Raw genomic sequence first — 17,412 nt, 5'->3', positions numbered from 1 at the left:
ATATATACGTCACATTTTGTCGTCAAATCACAGATATTTGGTGGTAAGAATTTGATTCATTTTAATTTGCCTAAGTACCAAATTGTTATATCATATGTAACATAACACATAGTTGTGATATTAATTATTAAAACAAAACATAAGTATACTAACAATTGATCACAAAAGATGTCTGCTTGATTTGTATCAATAACAATTTCTCCGTAGATTAGAAAGATTTAGGAAATAGCTTTTAAGAAAGCATTTGTGAAAAGGACATTTACAATCAGTACTTGACTATATAATAAGGAATACAATGCACTGTAGGACACGATTAGTTTTTAAAAACAGGTGTACATTAAAATTCAACTTTGTGCATTGTTTAGATTATACTTGGCATATAATACTTTAAAATAACGACTATTCTACGTATCTTACCCAAACAGTGAGCATTATGTTTATCATAAATACACCGAAGGCAAATCTTGCTTTTAAAAAAGCTCTTTTAGATTCAAATACATATTAACCGCATCTATAGTGTTTGGTTGTTACCTATAGTTACGGGCTTTCTGAATTTGTGGATTTAAAGCTACTCATTTGTAGTTTTGCATTACCTCAATTTTAAAATAATCAAAAAAGGAAACTTGAATAAAACAGTTCAAATGTCAAGAATGTATTTGACTGAATTTCGATCTGCTCTTACTAAATGTTTGGCTTTTTTCCTTTTAAAAGAAGATAAATCCAGATAATAACTTTCAACGACAAAGTTATAAAGAGCTATTTTTGTTGAACACACTAAATAAGCATGGACGAAAAATACACACTTTAATTATCTGCCTGATAATACACACTATGAAATCTAGAACCTTTACATATGCACCTTATTTAGAGCATTCCGTATCATATCTGTTATGTTTTCAATGACTTAATTTCAAATTGAAAGTCGGCAACAATATAAGTATGCATGCCATAGATCATCCACTTATTAATATTACTGTTTTCGGTTAACAATTTAAATGTTTACAGTAATATGCTTAACATTGATCAATATATATTCTGAAGGTAGCAGAATACAATTAATAGTTTAGCGGTTTACAAATTTAATCATATATCAGGGAAAGAATAATGAAAAACAAATAATCCAACATCAATTAACTAATTTTCTTTGAAAAGTATTCAATTAATTATTAGGTGTACATATCTATACATATATCACGAAACGTCTAATAAGATAGCACAAACCAACATCTATGCATCTCATTTCTTTGACAAAAATGTGATTTTATATTAGATTTACACATATACAAATATCAAGAAAAGTCTAATAATATAAGATAATCCAACACAAATGCATCCATTTCATTTGAAGGCTGCTATTCCTTTGCGGATGATTTCTCTCTTATTGGTTGACCATGTAATCATAGGTAGGACAACATAATCAACTTCTGACCCATCAGTGCTGTAAGTATCGTAGAATTGTAGATGGGATTCGTCTGGTATTGTTGTTGATATGGAAACACGAGGATTCCGAGTTACCAGAAACCAAGAGAGTGATAGGGCTTCTGTTATATAGGAATACACAGGCTCTTTCGTCCTGTACTCCTGATATTGACTATATTGTCGAAAAAACAGCTGCAAAATTTAGCAGATGAAATATTTTTAGAAACACCAAACCGTTTGTTGTACCATATATTACATAAACTTTTCTTAAACTAATAGTGTTACATTACATTAACCATATCTCCGATATTAATAGATTTTAAGACATAAATCTGAACCAAGTTTAAGTAAGTACCCGGTAATAAGTTTTTTCATTTAAATATGTTATGCTATCGAACTCTAGAAACCTATAACCGAAACTATAATCAAAAAGTAAAATCACCAAAATACTGAACTTAGAGGAAGATCAATTGAGAAAGTCCATAATCACATGGCAAAATCAAATAACAAAACGCATCAAAAACGAATGGACAAGAACTGTCATATTCTTGACTTGGTACAGGCATTTTCAAATGTAGAAAATGGTGGATTAAACCTGATTCTATAGCGCTAATGGCTATTTCGTGGAAAATCAGACGACCGTATTAAGGCACGAATAGGAAGCACGTCAGGTTATTCATAAAGATGTATAAGATGTATAAGACCGTGTTGAATGCAAAGCACTGTCCGATATGCATATGCTTTTTTAAATAACTTGATATCATAGGATCTTAAGTCGCTCACACATTAAAATTTAAATCATGAAAACAATCACACAATTATGAGAAATGCACGCACTCAACTGTCACAGGCTTATATCTGATCCAATTCAATTGATGGGTAATAATACAAATACGTAATCTCTTCACAATGTAGGTAAAAATTTATATAAATGTATTGTCGACACCGTAACTGTTGTATTACTAATTTTTGTTTCTGTTTGCTTCTTATTTCTATCTAATGTAGTTTTACGACAATTGCAAACACGCAGAATCTCATTTATGTGTTAAGAGTAAAATTGGTAATAACAGGAATCACAATTATCGAACTAATGGTGTTTTGTTAATCTCTTTTCTTTTCATCACTCAGCGAGTGTTAAAAATGTAAATACCTGGATTATACAACGTTCGAGTCGTTCTAGTATTGGTCTCACAAAGACTGTAGTATCAACAACTTCCTGTAATGTATTTTTTTTACACACTACTTTATCATATTTTTACATACTACTTTATCATATTTTTACATACTACTTTATCATATTTTTACATACTACTTTATCATATCTATGGCAATTATCTTTCTTTTAAATATTCTGTCGCACCATCTAGAATTTTACAATGTTTTGAATATCAATAATGTTTGTTTTGCTCAATTTGCGAATTTTCGACAACTGATTTGACTTCTTTCGATTATACCATAAGATATTAAAATAAATATAATGCAAAAGAAACAAGGATGCCTCCGCTAACAATAATCTAACCAACATTGTTGCTTCAATTCCGTCATTTAACCATTAATCATGATGAATCCCAATAAAAAAGTGCCCGGTAGGGTGTTATCGGATTTGTTTTGGTATTTGTGATAACACATTGTGAAGCCAATTTTGTTATTTATCCCTAAATAACTGTGTCACAGTTTAGTCTATTAACAAATGACTACCAATGGGTATACAAACAATCATCTTAACGTCTACCATACGTAGAGGTAAGTTATTACAAAGCAAAGTTTAAAAACTACAATGTCAATTGATAGCAATGGAAACAATAAAGCCTCAGAACAACTAACAAATATTTTTGATAATTTGGCAAAAACGTCCTGTAAAATAATAAGACACAAAAAAATAAAAATAAAAAAGAAGAAATCATGGTCAGACAATGAAGTTAAAGATTTGAAAAAAACATTGGTTGATTTAGGCAATAAAATGCGTTCTAAACCATTTGATATGCAGCTACGTCATAATTTTTTTTTTATCAATGTAAGAATCTTAAAAAGATGATAAAAAGGAAGAAATATCTATTTAAGAAAAATATTTATGATAAACTTTTAAATTGGAAAGAAACTGATCCAAAAACAATACTGGCAGCATTTAAATTCACTTAAAAATGATGATAGTAGTTCTTCAAACTTAAGTAAACTTATTAATATGGGAAATTTAAGTCAACATTTTCAGTCCCAGGGGAATTCTGAACATGTAAATGTACCTTTTATGGATAAAATAGATGCATATGTTACAGATTATAAAAATATATTAAAGGAAAATGTATTGACAGATGCACATTTCACTATAACAGAAGTTAAAAAGTGTATAAACAAATTAAAAATGGGGAAAAGTGCAGGACCAGATAGAATTACAAATGAAGTCATTAAATATAGCAGTTATGTTACATGTACATCAATAACTAAACTTTTTAATTTAATTTTAGAAACAGGTAAATATCCGATTCAATGGAGAAAGTCATACACAATATTAATTTTTAAATCTGGAGACTGTACTCATCTTAATAATTATAGGGGTATATCTCTCCAAAAATGTATTGCAAAACTCTTTAGCTCTGCATTAAATAATAGACTAACATTACATTATGAAAACATTTTTGCAAATCAACAGTTTGGATTTAGAGTCAATCATAGAACCACAGATAGTTTATACTGAAATCTTTAATTTCAAAATATGTAAATAAAAAGAAAGAAAAGAAAGAAAAGATTTGCCTGCTTTGTTGATTTACGCAGAGCATTTGACACTTTGTGGCTTAATAGGTTACGATACAAACTCATAAAACATGGACTAGGGAAAAATTTTTATGAGGTAATAAGTAATATGTATAACTTAACAGAATCTTCTATTAAAATTGATAATAAAATTTCTAAATCCTTCATATTGGAAAGAGGTGTTAAGCAAGGGGATAGTTTAAGCCCTACTATTTTTAATTGTTTTATTAATGATATACATCAGATTTTTGACAATACTTGTAAACCTTTAGTCCTTCAAAAATCTGAATTGTCCAGCTTAAGTTTTGCAGACGATTTGGTAATAATGTCAAGTTCACATATAGGACTGCAGAATGCTATAAATAAACTAGAGAAGTACTGATATGACTGGCAATTAACAGTTAATACTTAAAAAAACTAAAGTTATGACGTTTCAGAATAAATTTTTTCCCACCCCTGTGGTATGCTATAAAAACATCCAATTAAATGAGACTAAATTTTTTAGGAAACATTATTTACTATAAAGGTAATCTTAAAAATGCTATCCAAGAACTATTAAAAAAGGGATTGAAGGTCCTATTTGCTTTAAAAAGTAGATTTTCTAACTTTCAATCCATCCCTGTTAATTTATCATGCAAACTTTTTGATGTCTTAATAAGACCTGTTTTATTATATAATAGTGAGGTATGGTTTATGGAAGATTATTTATCCATGTTTTAATCTTTGAAACGTTCAGAACAACATGGTTCTGTTTGTGATACTTTGTCGTTAGAAGATAAATTTTGCTATGAAATGATTCATAATAAATACTGTAAATCTGTCCTAGGACTTAGGAAAACTGCATGTAATATTTCAACCAAAACAGAACAGGGCAGATTTTCTATGGCTTCATTTATTAAACCACAAGTTATGCTATATTTCTGTAGATTTCATACCCATGATATTAATCCTCTGTTAAAAGAAGCCTATGAATTAAATAAGTCCCTGCATAATGATGGTTTTCATAGTTGGTATACATTTGCTCTAAATATTTTTAAAGAGACTGGATTAAATGCTGAAGATTTTGAAACTGGTGATAAACCATACAATAAAATTAAATATTCCTTAAAGATGAAGTTTTATTAGATATCACATGAATTTTATACAAAAAAAAGTCTTGAATAAACCTTCTTCTATAACAGACAGTTCGAAATTATTTCTATATAGTAAAAAAAAAACTGAGATAAAAATTAAAAATTATTTATTAAAAGAATCAAATTTTAAAACCAGACAATTAATTTCTAAATTAATGGTTAGTGACCATAACCTAGAAGTTGAAATGGGAAGATATAAAAATGTACCCAGAGATCAAAGGTTATGTAAACTTTGTAATAAAATTGATGATGAATACCATTTTTTTCTATACTGCAAACTAAACTCAACTTTAAGAGATTGCTTATTTTTAAAGATTAATAATATAAATCCTGATTTTACAAATTATCAACCACTTTTAAAGCTAGAACAACTTTTAAATCCTAAATCTGAGCTTTTGACAGAAATTGGTGACTTTATAAAACAATCTTTAGAATTGCGAAAATGAGGTCCATGTCCATCAAAGGTTACATTAATTACCATTTATAACTATGTTTTTTTATGTTTATATGTGTAATTCTTCACTGTCTGTATTAAATGTTGTATTTGTGTTTGCTTGACCCATATGGGTGTATTTTGCAAATAAAATTATTATTATTATTATTGGCGGGGCATTTACATTTTTGAATATTTTATTAAAACTGATCGTCTAGACTTTTGTGATATCTAAAGATTGAAATTAACAATGTGCTATTGTTTGATGTTGTTACACTTATTATACTGTGCTTTTCCACTTATGGTGTAGGATAACACAATTGACGTCATAAAAGGAGCAGGATTTGATTATATTTTTCGGGCCAGCTGATTCACCCCTGGTATTTAGGCATTGGTTCGTGTTGCTCAGTCAATGTGTCTTTGTAGGGTTTTTATACTGTTTTCGTTTTTTTTCCCGTTATTTTCCAAAGTGTAGTCAAATTATTTTTGACCAATGAATTTGAAAATCCCATTGATACAAATGTTCTCTATTTTGCGCTGAAGTTGGATATTAAACATAACTCATTCTTTATGTCTGATAATATATAAATCAAATACAACATGTACAAATAACTATGAGAAATGGTTTTACGCGAAATAATACAAGTAATGTTACAGGTTATAACGTCAACTTTACTACTGACTTCTATTACACACATTTTTGTCGAGCCTGCAACTTTTGTTGCAGAAAGCTCGACATAGGGATAGTGATCCGGCGGCGGCGGCGGCGGTGTTAGCTAACTACTTAAAAGCTTTATATTTTAGAAGGTGGAAGACCTGGATGCTTCATACTTTGTATATAGATGCCTCATGTTACGACGTTTCCGTCAGTCACATGTCCAATGTCCTTGACCTCATTTTCATGGTTCAGTGACCACTTGAAAAAAAAGTTCAAATTTTTTGTAATGTTGAATTCTCTCTTATTATAAGTAATAGGATAACTATATTTGATATGTGCGTACCTTGCAAGGTCCTCATGTCTGTCAGACAGTTTTCACTTGACCTCGACCTCATTTCATGGATCAGTGAACAAGTTTAAGTTTTGGTGGTCAAGTCCATATCTCAGATACTATAAGCAATAGGGCTAGTATATTTGGTGTATGGAAGGACTGTAAGGTGTACATGTCCAACTGGCAGGTGCCATCTGACCTTGACCTCATTTTCATGGTTCAGTGGTTATAGTTAAATTTTTGTGTTTTGGTCTGTATTTTTCATACTATATGCAATAGGTCTACTTTATTTGTTGTATGGAATGATTGTAAAGTGTACATGTCTAGCGGGCAGATGTCATGTGACCTTGACCTCATTTTCATGGTTCAGTGGTTATAGTTAAATTTTTGTGTTTTGGTCTGTTTTTTTCATACTATATGCAATAGGTCTACTGTATTTGTTGTATGGAATGATTGTAAGGTGTACATGTCTAGCGGGCAGATGTCATGTGACCTTGACCTCATTTTCATGTTCAGTGGTCAAAGTTAAGTTTTTTAGTTTTGGTCTTTTTATATAATACTATATGCCATAGGTCAACTTTATTTAGTGTATGGAAATATTTTATGATCTTATGTCAGTAGCGCAGGTTTCTTTTGACCCTGACCTCATCTTCACGGTTCATTGCACAGTGTTAAGTTTTTGTGTTTTGGTCTATTTTTCTTAAACTATAAGTAATAGGTCAACTATATATGTTGTATATAAGCATTGTTAGCTGTACATGTCTGCCTGGCATGGTTCATCTGACCTTGACCTCATTTTCATGGTTCATTGGTCTTTGTTTAGTTATCTTGGTTAATGTTAAGTTTATGAGACAGTTGTAATAAAGCTTTATACTTAGGACTATCAACATAATATCAATGATTAGTATAGAAGGCGAGACATTTCAGCGTGTGCATTCTTGTTTAATTCAAATATAAGTTTTACAAAATATTTTGATACATTTATGATTTATGAAATCATATGATAATTCAAATGCAATTTGCACAACATTAAAATTCAGTTTGCACATTATTAAAATTCAATTTGCACAAACCTTGATATTTGCTGCAGCATTTACCATAGCTTGTTCAAATCCATCCGTGAGTCTTCCTTCCAAACATTCACAAAACGAGTATGCATTCTATAAAGGAAAATTTATTCAAAACACGAACACATGTAAATATGAAAGCTATACCAGGTGTGTCGTACTACGAAAATTACTGCCCATATATGTGTTTTGTCATCGATGTTTCATTGACAGTATGTTTAAACTTACAAACTTTTGTGTACTTCTAAAATATCATGTTAGATAAAGACTATTCCGAGTCTATTAACAGTTACTAAGAGAATAGTGGTTTTAAAGATTTCAACCTTCCGTCGATCTATAAACCAACAAGAGGTACACTTATTGATAAAAAGAAGAGCTGTAGTGGTGAAATAATCTCCAATGAATATGCGGAAATACTGGTTTTAACCATTGGTCTCATATACTATATTATTTTTTTGTATCTCGTCAACAATTTAACATTTCACTCTTAGACTTTATATAATTTAATTTACATAATATGTACTTTTTACCTGTGTTTAAACCTACATTAAACAATATAATAACACCAGCTGTAATAAATACATCCATGTGATAGTACACCATCCACGAAATTGAAGAATGCCACACATATAATATAATTACATTGCGATACAGCTACTTTCGGTATATTGTTATTGCTCATCTTTTTGTAAAGGTGCACTAGCTACGAAATATTGAAAAAAAGAATATTTAATTGTGTTTGTTTGAATCAATAATTAACGTGAAATAAAGAAATAATTGTAGCTATTTGGTTAGTATAGTCACAAAAAGGAAAATCACATTGTTTATGAAATATTCACCTATAAGTAACTATTTCGACCTCATTGTATCCGTTTTTATGTTACGTAAATTCGAGTTGATACATTATATATTGTTTATATTAGACTTTTTTTATTTAGTTACGTTAAAGTATGTCAGATGCGGAATATGAGAATATGAGTCTAATTGGTGAACATAATCTGTAAGCTAGTGCACCTTGAAGTTGTATGTTAGCACAGATTACCATATAGAAACATTAGTAAAAACGAAATGGCACAAAAACGAAACAAAACAACACATCACCATGACATTTTAAATTAAATTGATTATATAAGGATGACTTAAATGACTAATATTAACAGAAAAAAATTCAATACCTTTAATATTTTCAAGAGAAATTCAATATTTTTCTCTTTTCCACCATTTTCTCCAAGCTCTATCATTGCTACTTCCCATTTATCTTCATACAGCTCAGATACCTTTTTAGTTACTTCTTCTGACCTAACAAAAGTTAAGAAGATGCACATTACCTATCTAGAAATAACAAGTACATATCATACTAGCATCTCTTCATTACATCGAAAATTTTGTAACTATTAAATTTTGCAACTCGGATGGATCATCATTCATATTCCGCCTGTTTAAACAAGATTTGTTTTTATTATTAAGACTTTACAAATAATTTAAACAACCTGAAAAATGTTAATAGCCTTAAATGCAATATAGTTACGATACTGTTGTCAGGTCATTAAAGATTGCATATTTTGGCTTTAACATTGATTCACTGATAGGGTCTTTGCATCGGAACTAAACACATTTATTTCTAAAAAAAAAAACAAAAAAAAAACAGTTGTTGGCATGACACGGGTTATGTTCTTCTCATATATTTTATGATAGTATGATACTAAACCCCTAACGGGAGGGATTGTACCTGATATTCATATGATGAAGACATAATCTTTCAATCAGTTTAATTGAGGTCTGGAGCTGGCATGTCAGTTAACTGCTAGTAGTCTGTTGTTATTTATGTATTATTGTCATTTTATTTATTTTCTTTTGTTACATCTTTTGACATCAGACTCGGACTTCTCTTGAACTGAATTTTAATGTGCGTATTGTTATTCTTTTACTTTTCTACATTGGCTAGAGGTATAGGGGGAGGGTTGAGATCTCATAAACATGTTTAACCCCGCCGCAATTTTGCGCCTGTCCCAAGTCAGGAGCCTCTGGCCTTTGTTAGTCTTGTATGATTTTAAATTTTAGTTTCTTGTGTATAATTCGGAGTTTAGTATGACGTCCATTATCACTGTACTATTATGCATATTTTAGGGGCCAGCTGAAGGACACCTACGGGTGCGGGAATTCTCGCTACATTGAAGACCCATTGGTTGCCTTCGGCTGTTGTTTGCTCTATGGTCGGGTGGTTGTCGCTTTGACATATTCACCATTTCCTTTCTCAATTTTATTAAACTATTGTTTTGCAAATGTTGATGAACAGTGCTTATGTGTATTATTATGTCCGTTCTTTAAAAAAAATATCTTAGAATCATATGTTCAACTACTAGTACATAGAAATACAGCTACATTGAAAAAATTAATATTTGGGATTTGTGAGCTAAAACAAAAACGGATAACATGGTTGGATCCATTCCATGCAAATTGGACAATACGTACTGTATTTATCGACATAGAAATTCTCGAGTGTAAGAATATCGTCAATTGTTATAATAGCTAAAACTCATCAAAAATTTATCTGGTTACAAAGTTAATTAAAAGATAAAAGATATCAGTCTTATCAATAACTCATTTGATCATAAATATAACTAATACCTTTTAATAAAGGCATCAGTAGTATACCGCTGTTCGAAATTCATAAATCGATTGAGAAAAAAAACAAATCCGGGATACAGACTAAAACTGAGGGTAAAACATCAAATATATGACGAGAACCAAGTCACAACAGCAACACACCTCTAAAATTTAACACACACAGAAACGAACTATAATATAACAATGGCCATTTTCCTGACTTGGTACAGGGAGTTTTTAGAAACAAAATAGTGGGTTGAACTTGGTTTTGTAGCTAGTCAAACCTCCCGCGTATATGGCAATGTTATAACATTAAAATGACAACTAAACATGACAGGACTATAATACAAATTAATGGGGGAACATATAGGACAGAGAAACACACGCATTATAGCTATCAAAAGGTACCAGGTTTATAATTTAATACGCCAGACGCGCGTTTCGTACGGTGTTTATTCTAAATCAAACTGTAAACCAAATGTATCGTATAAATTTAGTTCACCCAAACTAAAATCTAATAAATGAACTGGGTGATTAATTATCTTTACCATAACACACGAATTCATAAAAAAAAATATATTTACAACTACAAACGATAAGACATTTGAACAAATCCTACGAGAATAACGAATATAACATCAAAACTAAACACATCAATTTTGGATAGAACAGTACCGTGACCTGTCTTATAGCAACACGAAATCACTCAGAAAAACAGTCACAATCGGGAATAAGTCACGTTCGGTAATTAAAAAATCATACTACTTTACGACAAACTATAATCTAACACGTGGTAAAAATGTCCCTAGTTAGTTTACACATCTTAAGGATCAAACAATTCGTGATGGTGTCCGTAAAATTTACGGAGTGTCATTTCAATCTGTCTTCCTCATAACTTTGTTGGAGTAGTTTCTGAGTTAGGAGCACGCTCCTGTATACTCCCATATAAGGTTACCAGGCACGAGCATAACGTATCAATTGAGATATGTAAACACCATACACAAGGGCAGAGGGTATGTTACTGCTGAGAAATGGGAATTGATAGTTGGGAAGTTGAAATCGTCCCGTTTATCATAGATTTTCGTGTGAAGCCGCCCATCTGTGTCAATTTTGAGGAAAAATAATGAAGCAGTCCTTCTAGTATCAGTAGTATCCTTAATTTCGTGTTCTCTGGGATACATGAGATGTAAGTATCGGCTGAAACATTTGTTACTGAATGATAGGACATCATCAATATATCGAAAAGTAAATTTAAAGCATTTCGCAAGGTGTTTTTTCTTTTTCTCTTTCAGAAGGCTCTGAAATAATTCTGCTTCATACGAGTAAAAAACAAATCGAACAGTAGCACAATTACTGTAGTACCCATTAGAATACCGACTGTTGAAATATAAATCCTCCCAACTCAAGAAATATATTGTCTATCAAAAAGTCCAGCAGTTCGATAATACCGATTAGCGGATTATTTTCGCGAGTTGTCAATTGTCGCTTATTTTCGAGGATAGAACAAAATCGCCAAAATAAGATCCGACAATTTAATAGTGCACATGCGAAGGTATTGATCAAAGTTTTGAATCCGCCAAAATAACAACCGCCAAAATATTTCGTATACCTTATTCAGTAAAAAACGCGAAAATTTACAACCGCGAAAAATAACCCGCTGTACGGTATCATCTGCAGTATATTTTCTGGTAGATTAAGTGAGGTTCTTAACAATATATGAATTATAGTACCCCAAAACTAGAAATTTGTATCTACTATTCCCATTTTTTATAGAAAAAGCTCTGTTTAATGAGATGGTGAAGTCGATCATGGGGGAATAGTATTTTAAAGTGTAGAAAAATAAAAATGCTTTATGTTGCTGCAAAATTGCAAAGATTGTGATCAAAGGTTAAGCAGAAGATCTTTCGAATTTTTGAGAATCCAGATTTGGTTTACACCACTGGTAGAACATATCTCATCACAATATTTCTGAAGCCAATCTTTAATTGTAGAAAGAATAACAGTCAGTACTTTAGAAATATGTTTAGTCGAACATTTTGATGACCCAGCTATGTATCCTTCTTTACATGGATTTTTGTGTAGTTGTGGCATCCATGACGGTAAATTTTCTTCGTTTTCTTTGATGTTGATACCAAAAAAATGAAGGTCAGAATTGTGATTTTGTGAAATATCGTCTCTGGGGAATGATGTTAAAGAATATGTAGGATTACCAGTAGTTCTATTTATTCAAAGCTCTTTTGTGAGACAATGCAGATAAAGAATTTTACATGTGAAGACAATATTATTGAAGGATTTATCTGCTTGAACAACAACCTATCTGTCATGCAAATAGGTTAAAGCTTTCACAATCTCTGGATTCTTGAAAAGATTAGTAACTCTAGTGCTCATAGTACATTGTAGTTTTTTAATGCGCTTCTGAATGCATGATCAAATAGCTTTGATCCATTCAGACAAAGTGTCCATTTCTGGTTTGTCTGGTTCGCGCTCAGCCATTGTTTTGCATAGTCCTCAACTGTATCCATCAGGAACAAGAAGTTTTTTTTTCCAGTTGATGGGCTGTACAATTCTATTGTTTGGTCCCTTTGTTGACAACTCCCATAGTTGTTCATTGGTAACGATGCCAAGGTCACCAGTAATAACATGACCACCTTCACCATAATTGTATTGCGACGATGCACATGAGCAATCCGGAGGCTTGGAATTCACGTCTTTGAGGTTAAAGGCCTCTAAAACCCTCTTGTGGTTGAAAATCTTGGATGCAATAGACTTGGTGTAAGTATAAGAAATAACAGGTAGTTTCTTTTCAAGGTTCGGGGATGTGTTAACTCATACCGCCTATGCCATTTCGAATATTTTATAGTCATCATGTATGTTTCATCTAAATAAAGTTATATAATTGCTGCAACTCATTTAAAGAATTTTTCTCAAACGAGACAGGTAAATATGCTAGATAATAGATTTACTGGAAATTGGATGAGTTAATTGAAGCTGTTAGATTTTCCCTTGTAATATGTATTATATAAAGGCAACAGTAGTATACCACTCTTCGAAAGTTAGACAAAAACAAAGCAGGGTTACAAACTTAAACCGAGGGAAACACATCTACTATAAGAGGAAAGCATCGACCAACATAAAACAATTAAGTGAACAAAAAAACATAATGCAACACACACAGGAACGAACTATAAGATCACAACAAGCACCATGACTTGGTACACGACAGTACGAATGCATGCAAGAACATTCAGGACAGATAAATACACAAATAAACAATACAACAGAACATTTCGACATGCTAACCGCAGATATGTTTCAGAAACAAAGGTTGAAAATATTCCTGGGGGAACTGATTAAGCCTCTTTAATCATGTTAATAACAGACTTGTTTGTACTGTCATGAATCACATCAAATGACCAAACTCAGTAAAGACTCATCTAACTTGCATTTAATTCATAAATTTAACAAAATGTACCGATATATCTATGATATTTTTGTTAAATAATTAAGACTTTTCTAAAAATGATGCGGAAACTTACCAAAAGGAACTAACTTTAAATAAACCAAATGTAAACAGTTATAACTGTCCTTTTCTATATTTTGATATTTTATTTTGAACTCCATAAAGAAATTTCGACAAAAGGGATGATTTTTCTTTCCCTATTGGTAATTATCATCTTTAAGGTGATATACCTTTGGCACCATCTTATGTGTGTTTATATATGCCTTCTCGTTCGTTATGACCGTGCCTGTAGACGTTTTGGATTTTAATGCACGTAATCTATGTATTACTGGTAAAGTTTTAAGACAGAGATTTCGTTACCAGAATAAAACATTACACTTTTACTAAAATCTTCCATACATTAACAGACTGATTCAGTTTAAAATGTTGGGTGAATCTGTAGATAACTTTCAGAAATTGAGAGTAATTTCAGATCTGAAATTATTAGTTATTGGGATGTTATTGACAAGTACCCCGTCTACTCTGTGTTTTCGTTAGATACATTTCTATGTGTTGGATGATTCGAACCTTTTTCGGCAGATGTTTTTTAGTCCGTTCTCATGTTGTACTTTTACACCACTCTTCAAGGTTAGGGGATGGTTGGGATCCCATGAACTTGTTATACTCCGCGACATATTGTATGTATTTGCCTGTTGCAAGTCACGAGCCTGTATTTCAGTGGTTGTCATTCGTTGCTGTGTTGCATATACTTTTTTTCATTTATTTTGTTTGTACCCTTAGGCCGTTATTATTTCTTGTTTGAATAGTTAATATAAATAGATGACTGAAATGACTGGATAATAGCCATCGATAAATTTTACTATGCGATTGGTCTAATAACCATGATACAATACACTACAAAACATAATGTGTAACAAGGGTACACCACAATAAAAAAAAATTAAAATGACAAAATGCTTAACGTTACGAATAACAGATATGTTTATCAGTTTAATTCTGATATGAAAGATACCAGAGGGACAATCAAACTCATAGATAGAAAATAAACTGACAACACCATGGCTAAAAGAAAGAAAAGACAAACTTACAGATAATAAAACACAATACACAAGATAGAAAACTAAAGCTAAGCAACACGAACCCCCCCCCTCTCCCCCAATAAAAACTGGGATTGATATCGGTTGTCCTGCTCTGCATTTGTCACTCGTCGTGTTGCTAATGTTAATGCAAAACCGTTAAATAGTCTTATTCGGTAGGTCATACATGTATTTTAGAAAAGGGAAGGGGGTTGTAGTTATGACATAAGGAACATATCCGATATCATCTGTACAATGAAACATATCAATCTATTCGGATTATAAAACTATATCAATTTGAAAAGTAAACAATAAAAAATCAAAACTGAACATCCTTAGAGACGTTTGTACAATTATATTTAAATCCCTATAAAAATGAAATGTGGGCTTATCAATCTATGTGTCAACACTGCGTTAAATTTTCATAAATGTTTCCATTTGGAATTACACATACATGAATGACATAGACTAGAAACAACTTTCCTCTGAATGCTATAGTAAACCTCTGAATATAAATGATTAAGAATTTTCAGCACCTTGGCGTTAATATCTACAAGGAGCACATTTTCAAAACGTATATATATATGTAAAATGTGCTAATGAGTTCAAGTAAGTTATCTATTTGTGTATTTTTCTGTCCTGCGTGCTATAATATGATTATTGCATTTTGTTTATGAAATAACCTGTCATTTATTTTTTTTCATTTTAGCAGTGCTTTTAACATTGTCATAAAGCGCGAGTTCCGGCTGGCCATAAAACCATATCTGAGGCCGTTAGTTTTCTAGTTTGATTTTTTTTACTTTAAAATTTGTCCTTTCGGTCCTATTATACCTGACTATGCGGTATGGGATTAGCTCATTGTTGGGGCCAATCATACCATTTCTTCATTTTATATTCAACGCATCATTTGTTTACAAAATGTCCTGTACGAAGTCAGGAATATGGCAGTTGTAATCCAATACTTGGTTTCTATGTATGTTGCATTGTCATTTGTTTTTGTTGCACTTCAGTGTTTATATTTTTCTGTTGTTTTCGTCTCAGATAGAGTTGATGTGTTTACCTTAAGGATTAGTTTGTAACCCCTTTTGATTTTCTTGCAATCGACTTATGAACAGCGATATACTACTATTGCCTTTAAGTTTAAAGATCAAATAACTCACTTTTCTGCCAAAAGTAGATCATAATTTATCATCGTTTGGGCTCTGATGATACTGCCTTTTCCAATTTGTTCTAAGGTCGGATCATTTCCTTCTTCTGAAAGCCTGTAAAATGTATTTAGTAAATCAAATTGAGGCATGAACGGATAAATATTTTTTTTTTATTCAAACTGCGAAAAAAACACATTCACACATTATCTTTGTCGTGTGGAATTCTACGGCTGAAGTTAGCTGGTTTCAATTGATTGTGTCGTGTTTGTAAAACACAATACTCTTAAGATTTTCCTCAAATTGAACTTTTTTTAGCCTATTTTTTTCTAATTTTAGTAACTTTTACAAGACAACGTACCTGCCTATTCTACGATTCTATTCTATTCTAAGAGTTGCTTTCTCTTATAATGTATTTTATAAAGTAACTACACACAAACGTAATATTCTGTCTCACGGCAAATTAAATTTATTGATGCAATTTATACATACTTAGAAAAACTTTATTCGTATATTATTTTTTTCTAAGTAGGTATCTCATATTCAGTAAATTGTTTCAAATTCCCGTATATGTTATGTTGCTTTTCAGAATGTGTAGATGCCGTTCTCAAACAGAAGCAATTAATACGTTGAATGATGTATCGTTTTCAATACTTATTTTTTTACACATACATGTATACTCTGACGACAACAGTCGTGCTATTTTCCATTGATTGGTATGTTTAGTTATATTGATAAAGTGTCATTATTTACTTAACATAACCCTGTTAAAAAAATGATAAATTAAACTGTTATTCTTGAAATGTTTTTAAAACGTATGTATTTTAGTAGAGGAATGCCATTTTCTCCTCACTAAAACTTGAAAATGAAAAAGAAGAATGCGACACATTTAAAGTGATAACACCAAAATTCAAACTTGGTATGTGTTTTATAGTAAAAGCATTGTGTATAAGTGTCATAGTATTTGGGTAATAAATAGTGCGGAAACAGAAAATTTAGCAATGAAACTCAGTCAGATATATTCTACAGGTATAAGGACATAATCATTGATTGTAATTTTAACCCACTATCAATCTTATGTGATTCTTTTGAAGTTCTTGTTCAACAGGCAATTACATACACCTTATATTTATAAAAAGGTAGTGTCCTCTAAAGAAACCTAAACAATTAATGATTTATTATCGGACAGATCATATCAAATATACTATTTAACTTGTTAATTTAATATGAAACACCTATGTTTTCATGGCATATATAAAGCACTATCAATATTTCGTCCTCTTGATGGTAGGAGCTATATGTATGGTCATGGGAATATATGTTACCATCACATAA

The 17,412-nt window shown here is 31.2% G+C and overlaps 1 protein-coding gene across 1 annotated transcript in view; it reads right to left on the bottom strand.

The window, feature by feature from the left end:
* Nucleotides 1–519: 519 nt before the first annotated feature.
* The window catches only part of LOC143043476 (uncharacterized), a 33,945-nt gene continuing 17,052 nt past the window's right edge, over nt 520–17,412 (bottom strand). The window contains exons 6-10 of the mRNA XM_076215758.1: nt 16,093–16,194; nt 8,965–9,088; nt 7,796–7,882; nt 2,570–2,635; nt 520–1,611 (exon numbers count right to left, since the gene is read on the bottom strand). Coding sequence (XP_076071873.1) covers nt 1,339–1,611; nt 2,570–2,635; nt 7,796–7,882; nt 8,965–9,088; nt 16,093–16,194 — 652 coding nt within the window. The 3' untranslated portion in view covers nt 520–1,338. The remainder of the gene's footprint in view (nt 1,612–2,569; nt 2,636–7,795; nt 7,883–8,964; nt 9,089–16,092; nt 16,195–17,412) is intronic.

This window comes from Mytilus galloprovincialis, chromosome 8 (assembly GCF_965363235.1).
Source record: "Mytilus galloprovincialis chromosome 8, xbMytGall1.hap1.1, whole genome shotgun sequence".
NCBI lineage: Eukaryota > Metazoa > Mollusca > Bivalvia > Mytilida > Mytilidae > Mytilus > Mytilus galloprovincialis.
This window is presented reverse-complemented; position numbering and strand designations above follow the sequence as displayed.